This window comes from Panthera onca, chromosome D4 (genome assembly GCF_046562875.1).
Source record: "Panthera onca isolate mPanOnc1 chromosome D4, mPanOnc1 haplotype 2, whole genome shotgun sequence".
Lineage (NCBI taxonomy): Eukaryota > Metazoa > Chordata > Mammalia > Carnivora > Felidae > Panthera > Panthera onca.
In genome coordinates this window covers 40,863,187-40,888,851 of record NC_138351.1, presented here as the reverse complement: position 1 = coordinate 40,888,851, position 25,665 = coordinate 40,863,187, and the positions used below count along the sequence as shown (strand labels likewise).

General features: G+C 41.8%; 1 protein-coding gene across 12 annotated transcripts in view; it reads left to right on the top strand.

Annotated features, from left to right (window-relative positions):
• Positions 1 to 25,665, top strand: part of FREM1 (FRAS1 related extracellular matrix 1) — a 165,811-nt gene that overhangs the window by 32,031 nt on the left and 108,115 nt on the right. For 11 of the 12 annotated variants that reach the window (XR_013551763.2, XM_078436796.2, XM_078436794.2 and 8 more), the window contains exons 3-10: positions 1,068 to 1,162; positions 3,285 to 3,586; positions 4,939 to 5,135; positions 11,834 to 12,157; positions 14,039 to 14,147; positions 17,130 to 17,261; positions 19,541 to 19,885; positions 20,504 to 20,646. Coding sequence is in view for 11 of the 12 variants with exons in the window: in XM_078436796.2 (XP_078292922.2) it covers positions 1,068 to 1,162; positions 3,285 to 3,586; positions 4,939 to 5,135; positions 11,834 to 12,157; positions 14,039 to 14,147; positions 17,130 to 17,261; positions 19,541 to 19,885; positions 20,504 to 20,646 (1,647 nt within the window). In the remaining variant the exon portion in view is untranslated. Of the gene's footprint in view, positions 1 to 1,067; positions 1,163 to 3,284; positions 3,587 to 4,938; positions 5,136 to 11,833; positions 12,158 to 14,038; positions 14,148 to 17,129; positions 17,262 to 19,540; positions 19,886 to 20,503; positions 20,647 to 25,665 lie in introns of those variants that run through there. The other variant, XM_078436798.2, reaches the window with a different exon arrangement.

Genomic DNA, 25,665 nt, shown 5'->3' with positions numbered 1-25,665 from the left:
TATTTCTTAATCCTCTACCAAATGAGATTGGGCAGAGCAAGAGTCATGGTGTGATGGGGATAGGAAATTCTTCTTTTAGAAATTAGGTTTCCCCAAACACAACAGTGAGCAATTTCCTGAATGGTTCTGAGTGAGGTGATACAGGTAATGATAATTTTATTTAATATAAGAAATTACCTTTAGTTTGCTCTGTGTCTCATCAACCATTTCCGCTATTATGTAACCAATAACACAGCCTTTTGCAAGTGTATGAGAAACACGTGTGGGTCGTGTTTGGCCCCGATCAACCCCAACGCTGTCCGTTGTCAGTGGTTCCAATTTTGAATATGAAAGTGCTCTCTGGAAAAGAAAGTAATGAAAGGAAAAGAACAAATGCATAATATTTATAATCCAGTGTGTTTGAGGGATAACGCATGCCTTTTCATGCATACACCCAGGTAGACCTCTCTCACTCAATTGTTATGAACCCCTGAACATTGTGGGTGTATAATATTTTGATAAATGGAACCATATTTAAATTTTTTTAAAGCTTATTTCCTTATTTCGAGAGAGACAGAGAGAGGACAGGCAGGGGAGGGACAGAGAGAGGAGAAAGAGAATCCCAAGCAGGCTCTGGACTGTCAGCGCGGAGCCCGACGCAGGGCCGGGACTCGCAAACCGGGAGATCATGATCTGAGCCGAAACCAAGAGTCAGACACTCAACTGGGCCAGCCAGGCACCCCAAATGGAACCATATGTTAAGTGTATTATAGACTATAAAAATCATTGTATCAAGAGATAATTACTTCTTAATATATCTGCTTGATCTGCTTAGATTTTCATAATTTTGATATTCTCAAAATAAGACACATCTGTATGAAAGCAGGATGGTGAGCGGGCACAGGGGCGGGTAGAGGGGCACAGTGGGTGGTGGTGGTTACAACGTGCACACACGCACACACACACACACATGTGCACGCCCCACTCACAGGCCATAATTTCCCCAGGCAGTATTCCACTGCCAGAAAAATCAAATCTTGTACCATTTTTTGTTCACAAATATTTATCCATTTTTTCACATGAACTAGGTCTTTGACTGCCATTTCCTTCCTAATGAAGTAAAGTATATTCACAATGGTTGCCCGATTCTTGATGAAGACACAGTGAAGCTTAGACTTTACAGGTAAGCAGCACACATAACCGTTCTGTGTACTTCTTAAGGCTTTATTTCTATAGATAGATATTATCATGAGGCTAGTTACTAGATTCCAAAGAAGACAGTCATCAGTAGAAATTGAGGACCTAAGTAGATGAGGCAAGAATTGTAGCTGACTTTCAATTACCTTGATTTGTATCATCGTCCTGGCGGCTTTTCTGCGGCACATTTCTGTCCTGCTTCCCTTTAGGGGATCACCTCCGGTGATCCACCTTCTTACTTCTGACAGGAAATGAAAATTGCAAAATACAGATTCCTAATGAGAAGTAGGAAAATATATTCCAAAGCTGAAAGGTATTCTTCATTCTGATTATCAGCTGCTTAGTTCATAAGTAGTACAGTAGCTTCTAATTTTAAACATACTAAATGATAGAAGTGTTAAGAAAATCAATTATAAAGTACAGAGTGACCATGTGATCCAGCAGTCCTACTCCTAAATGTATAATGAGAGGAATAAAAACCTATATTTTCACTTGTCCACAAATCTTCACTGTAGCATTATTCATGATATCTGAAAAGTTGAAATCCTAACTGATGAATGTATAAGCCAAATGTGGCATATCCATACACTGGAATGTTATTCAGCCATGCAACGGAATGACGATCTGATTCAGGCTACAGCATGGATGGACCTTGAACCCATCATGCTCAATGAAAGAAGCCAGACACAAAAGGTCACATGCCTTTTCATTTATATGCAGCATCCAGAAAACACAAATCCAAAAACACAGATTAGTGGTTGCCAGGGGCTGGGGAAGGGCACATGGGGAGTGACTGTTAATGGCTATGAATTTCTTTTTGGCGTGATAAAACCGGTCTGGGATTAGATAGTTGTGATGGTTGCACAACCTTGTGAATATACTAAAAACCACTGAGTTGTATCCTTTAAAAAGGTGCATTTGAGGGTATATGAATTATAGCTCAGTAAAAAATTAATTTAAAAAGGAAGCTCATGGTTATGATATTGCTCACTTCATAGAGGTGACTGACAATTCAGTAGATGGGATAGGCTTTTAGATAATTTTTTACTTATTTTTGTTGCTGTTATGAATATTTGGCTAAAATATCCTAGTGTGTATTTCCCTTAAGTACTACTGTAACACAAAGCATTTTGTAGAGGACGCTGGAACAGTGAATCATCCTATAGACACTTATGATCACCTGCTATAGCTCACGGCCCTACGCTGGGCATAGGAAACCCGAAGGTGAGGATACATGGACCTAGCCATGCTCCTAGGCTGACCCAAAATAAGGGTAGATACTTGTAATGCAAAACAAGTCTTGAAAGAGAGGCTGGAACAAAATGCTGTGCTCAAAAAAAAGAAACAATACCCAAGGATCCCTTATAACCAGCACACTGGGTGGTTTGATCTTTCTACAACTGCAGAGTTAAAAAACGAACTTCGGACAGCTTGCCTGGAAGGGCTGGAGAAGCTGGTGAGTTCTGACTGCTCCCACTCCTGGAGTTTCCAAGGGGCGGAGAGGGTGCAGGAGCAGGACCGGAGAAGGGCTGAGGCAGAGGAGCTGCTGTTGTTGGTCTCGAGGACATTCGAAATAGAATATTCAGAGGAGGTGGAGGCAGAAAAATCAGAGAACATGCTTGTTCCCTCCTCACCTCCTCTTCGGCCCCTTTGGCAAGCTACTTGGCCTTTGTGCCTCGCTGTTCTCACCTGTAAATGGAATTAACAGTGCCTCTCGTGGGTTTCTGAAGAGCAAGAAGATGTTGATGCTGCAGAAACTCCTCACCCTTTCACTCCTGAATCGCAATTCGGCCCATAAACTGCACGAGCTTGATACTCTTAAATGATACATGTGCTGGGAGTGAGATTCTGAGCTCCCAAGAAGTCATTACATATCAGTACGGATGACGGGTTTGAGAGAAGGTGTTGAAAGAAGGATCCCGGGGATGGAGATGGCGGGAAAGGGAGTCGACAGCAAGCTAAGGAGATGAACGGACAAGGACAGAGATTGGGAGTAGAAATCCAAACTCTTATAAAGGCAATCTTTAAGCTTCAAAGCAAGTCAGTTCACAGATACCAGAAGTATCTGAGCACCAGTACATACTGCCTTTGCTCTGTTCTCTCCACAGATTTACTGAGACGGATACCTTCATGGAAACCTTTATCCTGCGGGTCTATCTCCTGGAACCAGACTGTAACATCATCCGTATGAGTAACAACGTACTGGAGGTGTCCGAATTCTACGGCCTGTCCCGAGCCATTGATAAGAACGTGCTCAGATTTGACTACGAGGGGGCGGCTGGCCTGGAGTGCACAGTCAGGCTGGATCCTGTGGGAAGCCGGCTGCCAGCCCACGGTCAGGTGGTCCTGCTGGAGCCTCGGCCAGAAAAACCTCGTGGAGATCAGCCGCACAGTTTTTTCCCTGAATCTCGTATGTATGTTTGAATACCTACCTGAATGTTACGAGAACTGATGTATCTGGAAATAGTCATTTTCCACTGGGACAAAAAGTTGGACTTGATCTAAGAACGTGTTGCTGGTTGAAACATGTCAGTTAGTGGGGAAGAGTATGCACTTGGGGATCCATACGACCTGGGTTTGAAAACTGCCTCTGCTATTTATTTCCTGGGTGATTTTAGGTAAGTTACTTGACTGCATCAAGCCTCTGTAAAAGGAGTAAGGAGAGTAGCTGCCTCACAGGGTTGTGGAAAGCTGGAGTAAATGAGCTCCCGTGCGCAAAATGTGGTTCACACCGTGTCTGGCTCATAGCAAGTGCTCCGTAATTGTCAGCTGTTATTATTCATGGTAGCAATGGCAGGGGTCGTGAGAGTAGTTGGTGTATTTATTAAATACTGTTTGATCATGAGTAAGTCTGAGGTAGAGCATAGCGGTAGCTGTGGTTGAAATCAGGAAGAGTTGATGGACAACGTTCCTTCTGTTATTCATTTCATCAGTATATTTTGGGCACCTCCTATCTGCACAATAGTATTCTAGGCATTATGGGAAGGCCAAGAAATAGAAGGGATAATCACGATCACAGTAATGCCTTGAATTTGGGCCACAATTTACAGCTGAAGGCAGGCTAGCACACGAAGTGCTCTTGTTTAGGGTTCACAACCATCTGGTTAAGAAGTAGAATACTCATTTTGTACGTCACTGGAAAAGTGAGTGGCCTATGTGTGTCATTTACCCCACAAGAGTGAACTATGAAGCCGGGCAGAGACAGAGAGACTATGGCAGAGATGATTATGGTTTTTAGTGGGAGAGATCAGGTTGGCTGAGGTGGTTACAGAGTATTTAAAGGGGGGGTTAAGAAAAGGACTAAGCGGACCTGGAAGGGTGTCTGGACTTGAGGGTGTGACGAGCACAGCAGGGAGAGAATTTCAGCGAGTAGAACAGCCTCAGAGAGACCACATGAAGAAGCCATGGAAGCGGATGCAGTGAAGGAAGGCCTGTGCTGGACGATGGGCGGCAGTCGTGACCCAGAGGCCTATCTGTCAAGGATATTCAAGCACCAGAACATGCATTTTATGATTTTTTTTCTCTCAGTGTGACTTTTGGTGGGCAAGGATCTCAGGAGACAACTGGTCAACTATTCTTTTCAGTAAAAGAAACAACAGGGTTCTAGAACAATGCCAGCCCTCTCCGTGAATGACTAGAGGGTATATGAGGGTGTTCGTGAGGCAGTGAGAGGGAATAACTTTCCATGGGAGGGAGGATTAGTTTTTTACATTTCACAGTCATGCTCAAGTGACTCTCTTAATTCAGTGCTGTCCATTCTAGAACTGGGAACAGACCTGAAGTGTCCAGGTGGAAGCTGTAGCCTGGGCCTGAAGAAAGCAGGAAGTATCAAAGTGAGCTGTGAGGAGTTCCTGCTGATGGGGCTTCGTTACCAACACACGGACCCCCCTTCTCCCAACATTGATTACATCTCCATCCGGCTGGACCTCACAGATGGCAGGAGTAAAATCGTATACAAGGTAGAGTTCGGGGTTCTGTGTCTGTCCCCCACCGCAGCAAGAGAGCCACCTCCATGGAGCTGCTCGTGCTGACTGCCATGCCGGGACAGACAGCTCCTGGGCCATTGCGGGTGGGACTGCCCAGTGACGCATGAGAACTGCAGGCTTGTTGGGGCGCCTGGGTGGCTCAGTCGGTTAAGCGTCCGACTTCGGCTCAGGTCATGATCTCACAGCTCGGGGGTTCGAGCCCCGCGTCAGGCTCTGTGCCGACAGCTCAGAGCCTGGAGCCTGCTTCGGATTCTGTGTGTCTCTCTCTCTGTGTCTCCCCTACTCACATTCTGTCTCTCTCAAAAATAAATAAAGCTTAAAAAAATTAAAAAAAAAAAAAGAACTGCAGGCTTGTTCTGCCTGTGAGTGCTTAAAATTGGATGGAGCCTTCGTGCAGACTGTCAGTCTAGAATTTCTCCTCCCCGACTCTCTTCTAACTCTGCCACCACTAAGGCAATGGAGGAAGGACTGGGGCCAGTTACATGCTACCCTTCTTCTTCCTCCTCCCCCTTCAGTATTCTTCAGCTTGTCATTTGATCTTTTGTAGCACCCTCTCTTTGAGGCTTCATTTCCCCCTTCTTTTATAGAACCTCTTTTCCCCCGTTAGAGGAAATGAGGGGGCGCACACATCCACTAGGTAAGTCCATGGGAAACTAGGAAGAAGGGGAAACCTAGTCCCATTTTTACGAGTATAGTAGATTATATCCTTTTCATTCTTCCAGACTTTGAGATGGAGGACTAGGTCATCAAAGAGACAGGCAGTCCCCCCACGCCTCCTCCGTCGCTCAATCTCTTTTAAATCTTCCGCCCTTCCCTTCTATTGACCTCACACTGACATGAAGGTAGAAGATGAAATCAATTTATATGAAATATTTAACATGCTACTCCACTGATTCATATACTCTAGAATCGGTTTATTTGGGTAGCTGAGCAGCTGTGCACCAGCTAAAACAGCTCAGATTTCATGCTGACCTAAGATGATCCACGGTAGCATTCATGAAAGACCTCCATCTTTCAGACTTTGACTTCTCATTAGGATTCCTCCTAAGAAACTCAGATATTGAACATTATTATCCCCCCCCCCCCCCCCGCTAAGGAATTGATAAGACAAGAAATGATAAGAAAATAATAAAGTAAGATCACAGAATTTTAGAATTGAGATAGATGGTCTGGTCAAATTGATTAGGTAAATAACGTGGAGAATCTTAAAGGATAGATTTCTGAGCCTCACGGTAGCAAAAAGCATGAACACTGGGCCCAGTTTGCCTGGGTTCAAATGTCTATTTAACTAGCTCTCTGATTTTGGATTTTATGCCTCAGGTGTTAAAACCTGAAAACGGGGATAAGAGAACCTACTTCTGAGAGTAAGCGAGAGAAATAAACAAGATAATACTTATAAAGCACCTGGCAAATAGTAAGCACCATGCATGTTTTGCCAGTTAAAGAAGCTACCCAGGAAAAAATGGATCATCAGCTACATTTGGAAACAACTGGTGTAACCCAACCCCTTGTAGGGTGGTGGCCAGAGAAATTGCATGCCTTGTCCATACATATGTGGCTGTATGACTGAGCCAAGACTAAATGCTAGGCCTCCTACCTGTAGATGTCTTTTTGTCTTTTTGACACAAAGCTTTCACTTTTATTGATTTCTTATCTCCATTAAAAAAATTAGACCCATTTTTCTTCCTGACTGATTTTTCTTCCTTTAATAAATTTTTAAAAAAACATTTCTTTATTTTTGAGAGAAAGAGAGAGAGAGAGAGAGAGAACGAACCAGCAAGGCAGGGGCAGAAAGAAAGGAAAACACAGAACCCAAAGCAGGACTCAGGCTCTGAGCTGTCGGCACAGAGCCCGATGCGGGGCTTGAACTCATGGACCATGAGATCATGACCTGAGCCAAAGTTGGACACTTAACCGACTAAGCCACCTAGGTGGCTCCCCTGACTGATTTTTCTTTTTTTTTTTTTTTTACATCTCTATATTGAGTTAGGACTTTGTTTGTTTATATTTTCAGATCAGTTTGATTGGGATTTTACCCCTTTAAATGACCTTCTTGTTTTATTAGTTAACTTACTCCATAGGCAATTTGGCATGTCATAAAACACATTCTTTTATGAATATCAAAACAATATGCTCACTGCAGAGAATAATTTTTAAAAACCGCATAGAAAGCACAATAAGAAAACAAAACGAGTTATGTTTCAACCCTTTTATACACACACACACTTATACACATGGTAAGGAGACAGGTACAACAGTGTTGATTCTGTTTCATGCAACTAAATTTATACTATATTTGAAGTTTTAAAATCTTGTTATTTTATCATTTTTATGCCTGTACAGTCCATTCTCATCAAGTAACTAAATGACACTTCACCCATAATTTCTTCTAGATTTTTAAGGATTTCTTGTTTACATTTGTTTTTGTAATCTACCCAAAATGAATTCTGTAGTATTGCGAAACACAGGAACAGTTTTTTTCCCAAGTAGCCAAGATTTCAACACTTGGTATTGAAGAACTAACCTGTTTCTCATTGATTTTTGATGCTGCTTCTATTGCATAGAAAATATTATGTACATGACTTCAAGGCTAGTTCTTTTGTTCCTTAGATTTGCCTACTTATTCTTGTGCCAGTATCATTCATTCTAAATATAAAAGGGCAATGATACACTTCAGTATTTTACAGGCAAGTTCTTCCTTATCACTTGTCTTCAAAGTTTCCTAACCCATTCTCACCTATACGTAGTTCTCAACCCCTACGTAGTTTTATCGGGATTGGATTAAAACTGTATGCTATTTTGGAAGTAATTGGAATATTAGAACATTTAGCATACTGAGCCTTCTTATCCAGAAATGAGGGATCTCGCTTCAACTAGGCAAATGTTCTTTGATGTGTTTCTGTAAAATTTGCAGTTTTCTTCATGTAAGTTGAGCATACTTATTAAGGCCTGTCCAAGGCAGTGTGCTTTTGGGAAATTACTATGAATAGGCACTTTCCCCTCCATTATATCTTCTCATTGGTTACTGATGATAAATAGGAAAGCTATTTTTTGGTATAATTTTCTTTTTATCTGGCTTCTTTCTTGAATTCAATTATTCCAAGAATTTTTAAATTCTTTGGGCTTTTGAAGACCATAATTATATCTTTCACTAATGATGATAATTTTGTCCTTTCTTTTTCAGTAATTATTCCTCTTATTTTTGCTATGTTCTCCACTGGTTTGGCCAGAATAATATTAAATATAATGATTCCTATAAGAATCCTTGTCTTGTATATTTTATCAATATCAACTGCCCACGCTGTCCTTTTTTAATGCCTTTTGCCTTGATTCGTCTTTCTTTGAAAGTAAGATGACCACTTCTGCTTTTTTCTTTACATGGTAACTTTGGATTGTCCCTTTGCTTTTAATCTTTGTATGCAATTTTATTCTAAATGCCTCTCCTATAAGGCGTAAGTAATTAGCTATTTAATTTCAGAATATTTGTCTTGAACATGGGAATATAAGCTAGGGTTTTATAATAATAGGTATATATTTTTTCTATCATCTTGTTTTATGTTCTCTTGCTAACTAAAAAAAAAATTTGTCTTATAATATAGATTATATTTTCTATGCCTTTTTCTTCACTTATTTGAAAGTCGTTTATCTGACCTTATGTTTTACTGGGATTTAGTTCGAAAACTGAAAACATTGTTTAACTTAAGTTTTTAATATTTAAGACAAAAAATGAAATGAGTCTGTTTGGCTCCTTCCTATATATGATGAGGATCGGTCCTATTTATCCTTTCTCCTAGTGATTGCCCATCTCCCCACCTTTGTTTATGCAATCTGAAATGTTAGTTGTCTCCTCAGTGGCTCAGTCAGTTGAGCCTCTGACTCTTGGCTTCAGCTCAGGTCATGATCTCATGGTTCGTGGGTTCAAGTTCTGTGTTGGGCATGGCAGTCACAGCGCACGGAGCCTGCTTGGGAGTCTCTCTTCTCTCTCTCTCTGCCCCTCCTCTGCTCTCATGCACTCCTGTGCATTCGCTCTTTCTTCTGATGAAAATAAACATTTAAAAAAAAATAAACATTTAAACATTTATAAGTAAACATTTAAAAAAATAAAATTTTAGTTCTAGCATTCAGTTATTATATTTGTTATTTCTTATATCATCTATCTTTTATTTCAAGTAAGCTCTTTTTGATGTTCATATCCATTTTGTTAACATGTCTAAAATAACATATTTATTGAGGCTTAACCCTAGGCTGAGATGGTCTTATTGTTCAGCACCAGTCCTTTTATATTGTGATTTTCCCATTCTTGAATTTTCAAATTATGACTCTATTTTTTAACGGCATGTGAAAAATAGATACTCTAAACCCTGAGATGTCTCAGCGTATCATTAATTTGTCTTCATAAAGCATGCAGCAGGAGGGGAGAGGGGTGATTGTCTCCTCTTTCTCTATTGTACTTCTCTCTCAGGAGTTTTGCTGGCTAGTTTCAGGACTTCTGACCTGGGGGGGCCAGTTTTTGGGGAGCGGTGGGGAGAGTGTTGAATGAGACACTGATAGAATATGACTTCATGCCCCCTAAGTCTGGCAAATGTTTCAAGCTGCTTCTTTGTCCCCAGGGCAGTTTCCTGCTTTATCTGGGGATCCCCGGTCCTGGATGTCTCCTACTGGTGGATCTCATCTCCAGAGGAGGCGTTTCTGACTATTCACTTGCAAGTCCTCCCATAGCTCCTAGGATGATTCCCACCTCCAGCTGCCTGTGGCAGGGATTCTTTGCCTTCTCACAGAAGCACCCAAAAGGTCAGGGTCCAGGATGACCCCACACCAATCCTCTGTCCCACTTGGCCCATATCTGGGGCACTCAGATATTTTTCTCTGCTGCAAACAAGGACTACAGGCAGATCCCAGAACAGACACCATTATTCTTCTGCGTCTGGCTACTTAGTTCCTCCTGTATGAGCATCAGTCCTTTGTGTTCTTACCTGTAAAAGATACATTTTAAGGCTGGTCTCAAGGAAACTTCTCTCTGGACACTGGATACCAGAGACAAATATAGCATTGCCCACTTTTCCGCTCCACGGAGGTGTGTGGGGTTGGGGACCAAAGGAGTGACTCAGCACAGCAAAGCACTCTTCTCTACGAAGAAAACTTTCTCTTCCCTTCTCAACCCTTCTCTATTCTTGTAGTGAGTGAGAGGGTTCTAGAGTCTGGAACTGGTTCTAGACAATCTGCTTTCTAAATTCTGCCTATAGTATTGGTATCACATTCACTTTGAAATCTGTTGTCACTTTCATTGGAACTTTAGTTCAGCCTGAGCCAAAAAGAATTCCATTTTTAATATTTTGTTGCATACAGATTACAACTTCTAGTCCAATATCCAGTGTTCAGCATACTGAATGTGACTTATTTGGGGGTCCAGTATTTCCATTTCACAAATGGGTGGAGGGGGGAAAGATCTAGGAATTAAATAGCTTGATTAAAATCGTAAGTGCTGGACATAGGATCAAAAGGACATTTCCTTTTGATGCCAAAACTATTGTCCCTTTTCAACCCCGGCTACATGTTAGAGTCACCAGAGAGTTTTAAAAATACCAGTTTTTTCAGAATGCAAGCTGGTGCAGTCACTCTGGAAAACAGTATAGAGGTTCCTCAAAAAACTAAAAATAGAACTACACTATGACCCAGCAATTGCACTACTAGGCATTTATTCACGGGATACAGATGTGCTGTTGCAAAGGGACACATGCACCCCCATGTTTGTAGCAGCACTATCAACAATAGCCAAAGTATGGAAAGAGCCCAAATGTCCATCGATGGATGAATGGATAAATAAGATGTGGGGTATATATACAATGGAGTATTACTTGGCAATCAAAAAGAATGAAATCTTGCCATTTGCAACTACGTGGATGGAACTGGAGGGTATTATGCTAAGTGAAATTAGTCAGAGAAAAATATCATATGACTTCACTCATATGAGGACTTTAAGAGACAGATGAACATAAGGGAAGGGAAACAAAAGTAATATAAAAACAGGGAGGGGGACAAAACAGAAGAGACTCATAAATATGGAGAACAAACTGAGGGTTACCGGAGGGGTTGTGGGAGGGGGGATGGGCTAAATGGGTAAGGGGCACGAAAGAATCTACTCCTGAAATCATTGTTGGACTAGACGCTAACTAACTTGGATGTAAATTAAAAAAATAAGTAAATAAAATTAAAAAAAAATACTAGTTTTCTGGACATCTGGGTGGCTCAGTCAGTTGAGCTTCCGACTTCGGCCCAGGTCATGATCTCACAGTTCGTGGGTTTGAGCCCCGCATTGGGCTCTGTGCTGACAGCTCAGAGCCTGCAGCCTGCTTCGGATTCTGTATCTCCCTTTCTCTGTCCCTACTCCGCTTGTGCTCTGTTTCTCTCTCTCTTTCTCTCAAAAATAAATAAACGTTAAATTTTTTTTTAAAAAATGCCAGTTTTCTTGTCCCTTTTTTGGAACAAGTAAATTAGAACCCGTGGAGATAGGGCTTGGGCATTTAGTGTATGTTTAAAACTCTCCAGTGATTCTCATGTGCAGCCAGGTTTCAGGTCACTATAGGACACACCGTTTACCATCCTGTTAACCAGATATGTGATAGCTTTACTTATGTTGTTTCTTCCCTCATATTTTCTTTCCCCTCCAAAAGTCAGAGAGTGCGTGGTTGCCCGTCTATATCAGAGCCGGCATTCCTAATCAGCTTCCAAGGGCTGCGTTCATGGCCATGTTTATTCTGGAAGTGGATCAGTTCATCCTGACCTCTTTGACCACAGCCGTTCTGGACTGTGAAGAGGATGAGACGCCCAAGCCCTTGCTGGTGTTCAACGTTACTAAGGCCCCACCCCAGGGCTACGTGACTCATCTGTGGGATCACACCAGACCCATCTCCTCGTTCACCTGGAAAGATCTAAGCGACATGCAGATAGCCTATCAGCCGCCAAACAGCAGCCATTCTGTGAGGAGACATTACGAGGTAAGAAGAAAGGGAGACGAAGCTTCCAGCCTGTTTGGTATTTACAGAGTTCTCAGAGAGGCCACTTCCCTTAACCTTCAGGTGAGTTTGTACAGTCATTGCCTCAGAGGAGAATCCATCACGGTAAATCTGGAGGCTCCTCTAGATGCCTAGAGGAGCCAGGCAGGTGATCCAAAGAGCAAATCCGGCTGGGGTGGGGGGGCAGGGGGAGGGACACTGCAGGGACTGAAAAGAGCTGGCCGTTTAGAAGGCACAGGTGCACCGGGGCTCCGATGACTGCTGCCCTGTAAGAATACAAGCAAACAGACATACCGGGTAGCTATAACTCTTGTCCTGCACAGACATTGGAAATCTGTAAATTTGTAAAAATGTTTCAATTTTTTAAGTGTATTTATTTTGAGAGACAGAGAGAGTGAGCAGGGAAGGGGCAGAGAGAGAATCCCAAGCAGGCTCTGCATTGCCAGCGCGGAGCCGGATGCAGGGCTCGAACTCACGAACCGTGAGATCATGACCCGAGCTGAAACCAAGAGACGCCAACCAGGTGCCCCTCAGTGTTTCGATTTTTAAATATATAATACATATTAAAAAAAAAAATAAATATATAATACATACTAAGAGTTTTAAAAGTTTTAAAATTGTGCCAGCTACAAAATATTTCTGATGACCGCTTGTGGCCCAGAGCTCACCAGTTTGAGCTGGCATCCTTGAAAGCCTTCCTGCATTACAGAGACCATTGGAGTTAGAGATGACTTTGTCTACAATCCTTTCATTAATGCATTCTATTATTCCTTCTTGTTTCGGGGGGGAGTGTTTTACTGGGATCCTTACTTTTAATGAATAGCACTGACTCAGGATAGAAGACTTTATAGTCTCACTGGACGACTAATTTCCCTGTCAAACACTTTCTGTCAGGGAAGTCCTCTGCCTAATCTAAGTACCGTCTGCTACTATTCCAGCCTCTTTCCTCCTGTTTGGTTTCGGATGGGAGTTGAGAGCCGCTGGTTACAGTCTTGCAATAATAATGCTTAACCAACCTGTAGACCTACCAGTGAGTTGATTCAAACAGGATGGAAATTTTAAATGAGCGGGTTGACACAGACTTGAGTTCAGGCTTATTAAGGAAAATGAGTGGCCCTGGGATTCCAAATTGTCCTCCACCGAATTTAGGCATTTTCTGCATTTAGCCTCCAGGGCAGGCAAAAGACTTCAGGCTACAAACGTCGTCCTTTTCTTTTCTTCATTTCCTAAGAGTAAATGGTGGCTGTTTTTTTTCATGCTTGCCCTCACCTCTCGTTCCTTCCGTATGATGAAGTAATTTCTCATCAGACGTCTGCTTTTACCTCGAGCTCATAAACAAAGCACAGCTACTCTGGCTGCTTCATGTATGCGTTTTCTGACATCGTACAATGTAATCTTAAAGCAGAACCTGTCCAAATGTGTGTTTTTGTTGTTGTTGTTGTTGTTAGAAGGTGACTCTCAATTTTCTCAGCGGAGATGAGGTGCTTTATAGACCCTGTGGGCTGGAAGCCCTGGGGTCATTCAGCCACCTGGGATGGGGCCCCGAGAGCACAACCATGGCCAATGCTTCTGGAGCTAACCACCCCTTCCCTGGACTGTAATGCCAAGGAGGTCCATTCTTTCAGCCATGAAAATTCATAAATTACGAACTTGTTGTATGGAGACGAAAATTTTAAAATACTGTTAACTAGGAACAAGATCTAGAGCCTGAAAAAGTGAGATGAGGTTGTCAAAAAATGAGATCAGGCGACGGCTGAACCTATATCTGTTTTGCCTCCAGGTGTGATGTATACCCCGGGAATAATGGCATTTTGTAGCTATAAATTATCAACGTGTGATTCCTATGCAACTGTTTGTTTACAGGTGGAGGTGGAGGCTTACGACTTCTTCTTTGAGAGGAGCGCACCCATTACAGTCCACATCTCCATCAGAACAGCGGATACGAATGCCCCGCGAGTGTCCTGGAACACAGGTGAAGTTCAGTGTAAGGCATTAAGCAGCACAGCCCTGAAGGGAAGACAGGAAAAGTGCATGGGTCGGGAAAGAAAGGTCCTTTTCTTCCCATTTCACACATGAGGCAACCGAAACCCAGCCAAGTTAAGGGTATCAGATAGTTGTTTTTGTTTTGTTTTGTTTTTCCTGCCTGCGGGCTGAGAAATTTGAAACCAGGACTCCTGTGCCGTGAAGCCACATTTTTTTTTTTTCCTCTGTAGGAAATAAGCCAAAAGGACACCTTTCAACTGAATGCGGCCAAAAAGTAACTATTTGTGATATTGAGCTACAGTTGGACTGAGAAGGAAAAGGTCTCTAATTCGAACCGTTCAGAGAAAGGGAAGGAAAATGGAGACCAATTCATTGTCCTGTTGTGGGGACATGCAGGGAAGCCATAATACACGAATAAGAGCTTAAACTGCTTTATTTGTTTTAAAAGAAGGTCACTTCCGAGTGGTCTTATGATGCAAGGTATATATTTAGATCAGATGTAAATGTGGAAGGTGAATGAAGATTTTCCCCTTTCCCGCTGATTCCATTGATAGCAGTCAAGACCTACTTATAAGCAGTGGTGGTAGGCTCTGTGAAGGGGAAAATATTTCTGTCTGATTTAAATCCTCAGGTGGTGGCTTATACTCTGTGTGTGTGTGTGTGTGTGTGTGTGTGTGTGCACGCCTTTGCATGCAGGTACACACACACACGTGTTTGTATGTGTGTGAGTTTGGGTCATGATGGAGAACATTGGGAGATGTCCCACTCTACCTCTGCTAGAGGGATAATAAAAGGAAAGAATTGGCAACCTGAACTTTATAATAATCATATACTAAGTGGATTATGGCTTGAGCACAGATTATTCATAGCCTGTGTGATCTGTGAAATCCAGGCTTGTTAAGAGAGCTCCAAATCTGGTTTTGGCTATTTTGGACATCAGAATCTTTTTTTTAAATGGAATTTTACTTATTATGGCTTAATATATGCTCATCATTGAAAACTTGGAAAGTGTATCAGACAGAATAAATTGAATTAATGGATAATAATAATAATAATAGGGAATGGATAGAAATGAATGAAATCATAATGGATGAATGAATGAAATAGTAATGAATGAATGAATGGAATCATTCATTACTCCACTGCAAAGACAGAATCACTGTTAATATCTTGTTATAATACACTTCTTGCTTGCTCTGTGTCCCGTGATGCCTTGTCCTATGTGTAGCACACAGTCTGGGCTTCAAAACCCTTTTATGAGTCGCAGAGATTATATGTGCTTGTCCTCCCTCCCTCCTTCCCTCCCTTCTTTCTTCCCCCTCTCCCCCCTCCTCCCTTTCTACCCTCCCCCTCTCTCTTTTTCTTTCTTTCTTTCTTTCTTTCTTTCTTTCTTTCTTTCTTTCTTTTGTTCTTTCTTTTCTTTCTTTCTTTCTTTTCTTTCTCTTTCTTTCTTTCTTTCTTTCTTTCTTTCTTTCTTTCTTTCTTTCATCTTCCTCCCTCCCTCCCTTCTTTCCTTCCTTTCTTCCATCCATCCATCCATCATATCCATCCATCCTTTCATCATAGTGTATGTCTTATTCCAGGTTCCCTAGCAAATAGCCCCTGAGGCAGGTCATAGGCACTAACCCTATACTGAAAACAGGAATAACAGGGAAAGGAAGTTGTGGGGGAACAAATAAAAAGGGAGGGTGACTGAGCTTATCAGAAAGTGAAGTTGTTTGTTCAGTCAGGCTGGTGTTTCCAGGAGGAAATGGAAGCACAGTGTGTGGGAAGGGCCAGAGGTGGGCTGGGGAAAGGGTGAGTAGTCTCTCTCTCAGCTCCTCCCCGTCTCCTGTCTCACTGTGGTCAGTTTGCCTCACTGGATGTCAACTCCCCACATGTCCACGATGTGCTGCCTGGTCCTTCTTTGTAGCTGCTACAAACTTCTGGGGTCCCATGGTATAGGACCCGGCCACGGTCACAAAGGAGGTCATGCCAAAACCTGGCCCTTGCCCAAGAGGACGATTGACGTAACCAGCCTTATCAGAAGATGAGACAGTGGTGGCAGCCGGGACTTTACAATTGCGGGGACCCTTATGGGCTGCTGCAGCGAGAAGGCAGGCACACGGTCATAGCCAGGGAGGCAGGGGAAGCTGGGCAGGTTTAAGGGGAAATGTAAGTGGGTCTGCCAGTACATCGCCTTTAAGTTTTATCAACTTAAAAACCTAAAAAGCTTTGTTCCCTTTCAAGATTCTTGGCAATCTGTCAGCTCTTGGATCCACTGAGTAATGGGAACGCTTGATGATGCTCAGCTCCCTGTTTCTAACTGGAGTGTTCCATCCCAAATCTGTATCTCGCTGCTCTAAGCAGCACTTAACCCCCTCTCCCCAGATTTCCTCTAGCATACTGGGTCCAAGGAGAAGGTTTTATTTCAGTTCCTTTAGTTACAGAAGTTCCTTCTTTCCTCGAGCCTGGAATAAAATTCAGCCCTCATTTCTAAGTGTCAGACATTTCATGTTCAAGACCATTAACCACTCCCCTAACACCGTAGCTCTGTATTTGCACATGTAGCCATGTTACATTCTCTGTCCTGTGGGCTACTGTTGCACTCATAGCTTATATGGAAAAGCTCTTCTGATTCTCTTGCCCACTTCAAATATCTGGATGTCACCTTTGAAAAATGCCTTGTGGACATTTTTGAACGAGACCCCTGTGAGCATAACATCTATTCTTTCCTTACGGGTTTCTTTTCTGGCACCACCGTGCCTCCAACTGATATATATCACAAGGAACCAGTTATCAGGCTGGGGTTAATAGTATTAGATGCGGAAATGTTACTAAAAATAAAAGCTAAACTCCAGTTTCTTAAAAAGCTTTCAAAGATACAATTTTCAGCTAGTTTTGTGAGTGAAAATTCATTAATCTTGTCTTCAAGTGGGCAGGTTGGCACGTCATAGAACTTTCCAGGACACTTTTCTGTTTTCTCTTGTAGGTCTGAATCTTCTGGAGGGGCAGTCTCGGGCCATCACTTGGGAACAGTTTCAGATTGTTGACAATGATGACATCCGTGCTGTCCAGCTGGTCACCGTGGGTGGCCTGCAGCATGGACAGCTTACAGTAAGAGGTGAAAGATCAACCTCTGACCTAGAAGAGAACCCGAGTCTTTTCTCCAAAAGCAGATCATATTTAACAGGATACACATAGCATCTCTTGGGCCTCATTTCTTTTTTAAAAATTTTTAAAAAATACTTATTTACTTCATTTTTGAGACAGGGAGAGAGACAGAGTGTGAGCGAGGGAGGGGCAGAAAGAGAGGGAGACACAGAATCCGAAGCAGGCTCCGGGCTCTGAGCCGTCAGCCCAGAGCCCAACGTGGGGGCTCGAACCCATGAACTATGAGATCATGAATTGGACCAATACCGGACACTTAACTGACTGAGCCACCCAGGTGCCCCTCCTGGGCCTCATTTCTAAGCGAATTGTCATATCCGGAAAGCGTGGAGTTCTTGAAACCATTCGCTTTTGTGTTAGGGTGCTCCCATCAGTGGATGACAATTCACAAGCAGCATCTTGTGCTCGGCTCATTATTTAAATCTCACATGCCATGTAGGACTCCTTCTAAACATACTCTTTAACTGATGAGCTTATCCCAGTGGGAAGACAAAATATTTCCCTCTCGTTTCTCTGATTCAGAGGAATGTATTAAAGAACAGAAAAACTTAGTTTTTTAAATACTTGGTAATCATTATGTTATTAGTATAATTATGTTATTATGTTAATTATAGTATAACTATAAGAGTAGTAGTTAACAAGGTAATATCCCTAATAAAAATAATCCTGCTATCACATAACATAGTCCATTCCGTGTAATGAGCTCAGAGGATTTAATTCAATTATCCTCTTGGTGTTCCTAACTATAAAGCAGAAAGAGAGCTCTTTTTTATTATCATTTGTGATTAGGAATTCTGAACTGAAAAGTGAAGTCATCCTAGGAGAGTAGGAGATCAGCTTAGGGGGATGTTCAGCTGCATGTAAGGAAAACCCAACGACAGTGACTTAGAAACTCAAGAGTAATTTTCCTCACGTGATAAGTTGCTCAGAGGTAGGCATTCCAGATCCATGATGCCACCAGCTCATTCTGTCCTGACAGTGGTCTCACGATAGCACCTACACCTTCAGACTTCCGGTCTGCATCCCGGGGAAGGAAGAAAGAGAAGGGATGATGAAAAAAGTTACGTCGCTTAATTTGTTTTCTTTAACAACTTTCCCCAGGAACCTGATACAGTGGGTTCCACTTAAATCCACCAAGTCACATACTACCCCCTGGATGCAGTGGGGTCTGGGAAACTGAGTATTTTCAAATGGTCGTATTACCGTTCCAAATAACACTAGGATTCTGGTACTGGCGAAGAAGCAGAAAGGGGCTATTGGGCGAGTAAACTGTGATGTCCATTGTACAAATGCTTAATCACTTATTCCAGTGGGCTTTGATAGAACCATAGTGTGGGGAGAGTACAGGGAAATCGGCCATCAAGAATTGTAATCGCTTATACAGAGTGAAGCAATGTGGAAATCAAGAGAAGAGTGATAGCCCATAATGACGTTCTAGTGCGGAGGAGGTAGAAAATCGTAGCATTTATGATTTGTGCAAATCATACTGTACAAAGCTTTCTACATTATACTGTACAAAGCTTTCTACATTATATCAGCTTTACGAAATGTAGTACTATTATTATTCCCACTTTACAAATGGGGAACCTGGGATTTAGAGAAGTTGACTTGTGTATGTACCTAGAAAGTGGCCGAACTGGGATTTGAACCCAAATACCTAGGCCATTTGGTAGCAGAGCTGTAGCTCTTGGGCAATAAGCCAGTGATTCTCGAACTTTAGCGTGTGTTAGACTCTCCTGGAGGTTTGATAAAACACAGATTGCTGGGTCTCACCTCCAGGACTTCTACTCAGTGGGTCTGGGGGGGAGGGCCAGAGAACTTGCATTTCCAACGACTTCACAAGTGGTGCTGATGCTCCTGGCTCAAGCCTGCTCCTCAGGGAAGTGCTGCCATGTTGAATGGTAATTAACACTTTTTGTCAGCTTACTGTTCTTTACGTTCTCTCATCCTTCCTAGGGAATATGAGGTGGGTCTTGTTATCCCTGTTTTATAGATGAGTCTCAAATGAATTAAGTGCCTTGCCCAAGTCCACACAGCCAGTAAGTGTTACAGCCCCTATTCAAAACCAGTTCTGTGGTGGCCCAGAGCCCACTAAACAAGATTGTCTGTCTAGGTGAGGCAGGTATCAGCTGGCCCATTTCCTTCATGCCCTTTCTTCTATGGCTGCTTTTGCTGCAGCTGCTCCCTCGGCACCCCTTGTTCAGTCAGCCCCATCTCTGTTCTCTCCATCAGGGGGGAAAGGATTTCTCTTCACTGTGGCTGACCTTCAGGCTGGAGTTGTTCGCTATCATCATGACGACAGTGACTCCACCAAAGACTTTGTGGTCTTCAGGATATTCGATGGCCATCACAGCATCCGCCATAAGTTTCCCATCAACATTTTGCCCAAAGATGACAGTCCCCCGTTCCTCGTAAACAATGTAGTAATTGAACTGGAGGAGGGACAGACCATACTGATCCAGGGTTCCATGCTGAGAGCATCAGATATGGACTCCAGTGATGACTACATCTTCTTTAATATCACAAAACCCCCTCAGGCCGGAGAGATCATGAAGAAGCCAGGGCCAGGGCTGATAGGTAAGTTCTGAATAGTGATGATCGCTGATGTCAGAATTTGTGCAAGGGTGGACATCAAGTTTGTGAGGTGAGATACTGTTATCATTCCCATTTTGTGGATGGGAAGCCTGACACTTAGAAAAGTTAAACTAATCTATCCAAGATCGTGCAAGTAAAAAATTCCAGAGCTCTGTGTCAAGGTAACCATTACATTATGAAAAATTATGTCGGCCAAGCAGGATGAAAGAACAAGTAAGTTTGAAGAGGACTATTTGGCCTAATGCTAAATTGTTTATAAAGTAATTTCACGAATGGCGTTTGTTTATGCTTTATGAAAATAATTTCATAACTATTTCTTAAAGTAGGAGTAACAAAAGAGGGAACAAGTAGTTTAGTTAAGACTATGCGTCTTAAAGATATTTTTGTAATGCTCATTTTTCTACATATGGTAAGACAGGTGTAGCAACTTAAAATTTTCTGCTTATTATTTATAAGCTTTGATGAAAGTATCTAATGAAGACTCCTTGGCTGCATACAATATACTAGGCAGAGAATACTTTGGAGATAAGTCCGATATCTTTATACCCCAACACTTGGAAGATTGTTACAAAAGTATGTGGTATTTTGTGGACCCAACAGGCTATCCTGTCCCTGGCTTCCTTCAGAGGGATCTATTTAATGGCATCATTCACTATCGTCACTTTGGTGGAGAGATCTTTGAAGACTCTTTTGAATTTGTCCTGTGGGATAGCCATGAACCTCCAAATCTCTCAGTGCCACAGGTAAGAGACCATCTCTGAATACTTTCGCCAAGTCTTGTCCACAGATATCGGTTCTGGGTGGTGTTGTAAGAAAATACATGAAAACAGGTTTTAAGATCGAAAGTTTGAGAAGCAAAGGATTTAGCAAAATTAAGTCAAATTGTTTGCAACATGCCTTCTCTGCCATTTACTTTGCTGATAAGTTTTATAAATTTCTGTGTATGTAGCATTTCCAAGGTCATTTAACCATGGGTCCTTTTATATAAAACGCCTCCCCAAATCTGCTGACTTCTTAACACTCAAGAGAACACTTTTATGTATGGCAGTTGAGGTGTGGTCTCTGAAGCTACATTGCTTTATGTTTCTCTCCTGTCCTTGACCCTAACTAACTGATTGACCTGTGCCTCAGTTTCCTTATCTGTAAAATAGATAATAATACAACTTCCTTATACAGAAATTGTGAGGGAAGTGAGATAATTACATAACTACATAAACAAACTACTGAGAACTTTCTGGCACATGGTAAGTACTCAGTAGATAAATTAGCTATTATTTATTATTGGTTTTGAAGAATTAAGTGTTTTACTACCACTCGAGTGTATCATTTAAGGATATAGGATGAAGAAATAGGTTTAAGGAGGCATTCTCATAAAGAAATGACAGAAAATGGAGTGTAGGATCTGAACGACTATAAAGTATAGTTTATAGGGTAGACGCCATGCAAGGAAAGGATGGTTGATGGTAGGGGTAGAAAAAGACAGCTGAAAATAAGAGATCACTTACTATACATGGTTCTTTTTGGTGAGTATTTTCTCCTTATTATCTTGGAAGGTAGCATGTGTAGAAACCTAGCAAATCTGGAACCAGCTCTAGAATGATTTCTTAAAGGGGTGCCTGGGTGGCTCAGTCAGTTAGGCATCTGACTTCTGCCCAGTTCATGATCTCACAGTTCGTGAGCTCAAGCCCCGCATCAGGCTATTTGCTGACAGCTTGGAGCCTGGAGCCTGGAGCCTGGAGCCTGCTTTGGATTCTGTGTCTCCCTCTCTCTCTCTGTACCTCCCCAGTTCATGCTTGCACTCTGTCAAAAATAAATAAACTTAATTTTTAGAATGATTTCTTAAAGCATGTGTCCCTATTCGTTATATAATGTGTTCTAGTAATGCCACAGTCACTTACACTAGCCACTGCATAGGTGATTGAGCTATTCTTCTGTTTGTAACAAAAATGGATAATCAAGAAGAAGGATGTCAGAGAGCCCAGAAACTGAAGGAAGTAGGTGACCCCTGTTAAGAGGGAATGGAAAATGAATGAGAAATTTCCTTTCTTTCTTTCTTTCTTTCTTTCTTTCTTTCTTTCTTCCTTCCTTCCTTTTTTTTTTTTTAGAAATTTCCTAATTCATCTGCTTATTGAATATGAAATCAATTCCCTTAAACATAACAACACCCTCTTTTCGTCAATGTATTATATGCCATTTCTAGTTTACATTTTTGCTTGAGACCTTGGCTGACTTGATAATCTGAAACGGCAATTACTAATAGGGTTTGTTTTAAATCTTCTGTTGTATCTATTCAAACTGACCTGTTTCTGAGTAGAACACCATATCACTTTTAGCAGATTATGTGTTTGTTTTTGAAATCAAAAGCTCAGAACTTCTGCTATTACGTATTTTATACATCATAGATACAGATTTATTGATATTCATATCAATTGATATTTAGAGATCAAATGGAGATGTGAGATCGCTCTATAATAAGGAAATGAAAACTGTATTGAAACAGAATTATTTGTGAATCTTGGCAAATAACTCAGACTAAACTCTGTAGATCCAGTTATAAGTTTATTCCCTAGGATGGTTAGATTTCTGAAGAAGAGGCCATAATTATGTTTTTCTTTGCTTTCATCTTCCTAATCTATGTTGAGAAAGAGAGAGAGAGAGACCAACTCTGTAAATTTGCTGTGTTTTCACGTACCACTTATGCTTTGGCTCCTAAATATTCTCCAGCTCAACCTTAAGTGCCCACCTCTCTACCTGACATCACTACATATGTGTGTCTCAGCATTTTATTAATTAATTAATTAATTAATTTATAATTGGAGAGAGTGAGAGAGCATGTACTCATGAGTAGGGGAGGGGCAAAGAGAGAGAATCACAAGCCCGCTCCATACTCCATGCAGAGCCTGACACGGGGCTTGATCCCATGACCCTGGGATCATGACCTGAGGCAAAATCAAGAGTCAGATGCTCAACCCACTGAGCCACCCAGGCGCCCCCATCAGCATTTTCAAGTCCCCATGTCCACAATCCATAAGACATTTGGAATATTTCCTCCCAGACTTTCACAAAACCACTTTAATTAGAATCTCTGAAGTCATCCCCAGCCCTTTTTTTTCCGTCTATGTCTGCAAAACCCATCAGTCAGCAGGTCTTACTGAATCTACTTGATAGATTTCTCTCACCCATCTCTACCTCTCCACCCACTGCCAGTGTGTTAGTTCCAATTTTCATCTTTTGGGGAAGGGGTTATTATCAGAATCCCTCACATGGTCCTTTAAGAATAGAAGAGATCGGGTCACCTGGCCACCTCAGTTGGTAAAGCATGTGACTCCTGACCTCAGAGTTGTGAGTTTGGGACTCACATTGGGCATGGAGCCTACGGAAAATAAAGATTAAGACAAAAGAATAGAGGACATCAGCCACATCCCTGTAATTGAGGACGATTAAAATCCATTAATACAGTGTCAGGGTGTGTGGTAGCATTCATCTAGCCCCAGTTTTCCCCCACTTCTGAGTAGTGGCAGCTTTAGCTTCATCCATTTCTAGATGGACCTACTCTCAGCTCTAACATCACCTGCTCCAGCAGTCCTTCTCTGATGCCCTCATTCCACACCTCCTCCAGGCTGAGTCAACTTGTCCTTTTATGTTATCTGATATCAAATAACTATCACGTGAGGCCGTTATTTGTTTTATGGGATCAACTATAAGCTCACTGATGGGAGGAATCCCAAATTATTTATCTCTGTGTCTTCAGATATTGGTACCAGACTCAAAGTAGAACCTCAAGAACTGTTTTTTTTTTTGTTTGTTTTGTTTTGTTTTGTTTTTGCTTTTGTTCTTGTCTTTGTTTTGTTTTGTTGTCCCAAAATGAACTCTGATTTTTCAACCTTTATTGGAAGTAAGAGGAAACAAGACTGAGACATTTGGTAGGAACTGGGGAAGGAGTGACATGGGGGAGGAATGAATGTAAAGCTTTATTCTTCAGAGTTTCTAGGAATTGGTGTGCGCATAACAGCAAAACAAATATTTTGTGTGTGTGTGCTGGTAAGCATTTTTGTGTTGTGAGCCCCCAATAGCATCATTGAAACTTGAATTTTTAAGGAACTTGCACGATCATTTAGTCTACTTGATGATTGCACCTTCAATGTGGGCAAGTATCTAGTCATGTCTTACAGATGAAAATTCAACAAAATTTGTAAAATAGTCAACAAAATCTGCAGCCTTCCACTGTTAACTGAGAGTCTAGGGGCACCTGGGTGGCTCAGTCAGTTAAGTGTCCGACTTTGACTGAGGTCATGATCTTGTGGTTTGCGAGTTCGAGCCCCGCGTCGGGCTCTGTGCTGTCAGCTCGGAGCCTGGAGCCTGCTTCGGATTCTGTGTCTTCCTCAATCTCTGCCCCTCCCCACTCATTCCCTCTCTCTCTCTCAAAAATAAATAATAAAAACATTTGAAAATAAAGAAAAAAGAAAGTCTAGATAAGAAGGTTGCTTGACTGGAGCTTTTGTGATCAGAAGTTTCCACAGTGACTAAAAATTAACTCAGGCACAAGATTGCTTAGGCCACATTATTGGAAAACTTCCTTTCATAGAGACAGAAAGCAAGGACCTCCTCAGATGAGACACAATGTGCTTAAATCAGGAAAGAAGTTACGTAGCAGGGATGCCCCTTTCCTCCTCTCCCCCTTCTCCACTGAACGCTCCTCTGAGAGGTCAGCCGACACACCAACAGCGTGTCTGCACATCTGCACAGCAGCAAGAAACACCCTCCCTCTTTCTTTCTTGGTTGTCATTATTGTTATCAAATAAAACCTCACCCACTCAATGTGCTTTTGGTGAAATGGGTGATGGCGATTAAGGAATGCACTTGTCGTGGTGAGTACGGGGTGATTAAAATAAAAACTAAAAGAAAAAAGAAAGAAAGAAAACAGAGACTGAAAAATAAGGCTAGATGAGAAAAACAGAAAGAGGACTAAGAAAAAGAAGAAGAAAGGAAGCAGGTACCACAAAGGCCTGTGGGTCAAGTAGAAGGGACTTCTCGTAGAGGTTCCTGGATCTGAGAAGTCGCTCTGGCTAATCTCAAAAGAGGATGCAAGATAAAGAATCAGGCAGAGCCCAAGCTTAGGCAGAGAAAGGATCAAGAAGCCAGGCTTGAAAGAAAGTCAAATACTAGCCATCAGAGTATCAAATAGCGAACCCGAGTCTGAGGGTCAAGGTCAGGCTTTGCCCTTCGTCATTTTGTGTACTGATATATCACTTTATGTTCAGATTTTCTCCAAGTCTGTTTGCAGGTGCTTGTGGCCATAAGTAGACTGGAGGGATGTAGGGGAATTCAGCCGCGACAGCTTAATGATTGGGCACTAGCTTTTCACTGTCTGGGAATGGGTATTCAATAATGTCATTTTTACAACCAAATTTCAGTACAATGAAAATTCTTTATTTCTCTATGGAGCTTGTTAAAATAGGATTTTTCTTACCCACAGACACACACACAATAATGGTTTAAACATGCATAAATATGTAAAGATGCACCAACTTAAATGATCATAAAGCATGTTGAAAAATGTGCCCACCAAGAATTACTACAGGCATATAAAAAAGCATACTTGTACATTCTTTTTACACAAAGAACACATTGGAGAATAAATTAGCATGGAAAGTGGTCTCTTTGAAGGCACAATAACTATTGTTTCCATATTAAATCCAGTTTTTCAATTAAGTGGAGCCTCACTGATCCACACTATGGCTGGGAGGTCCCGTAGAGAATTT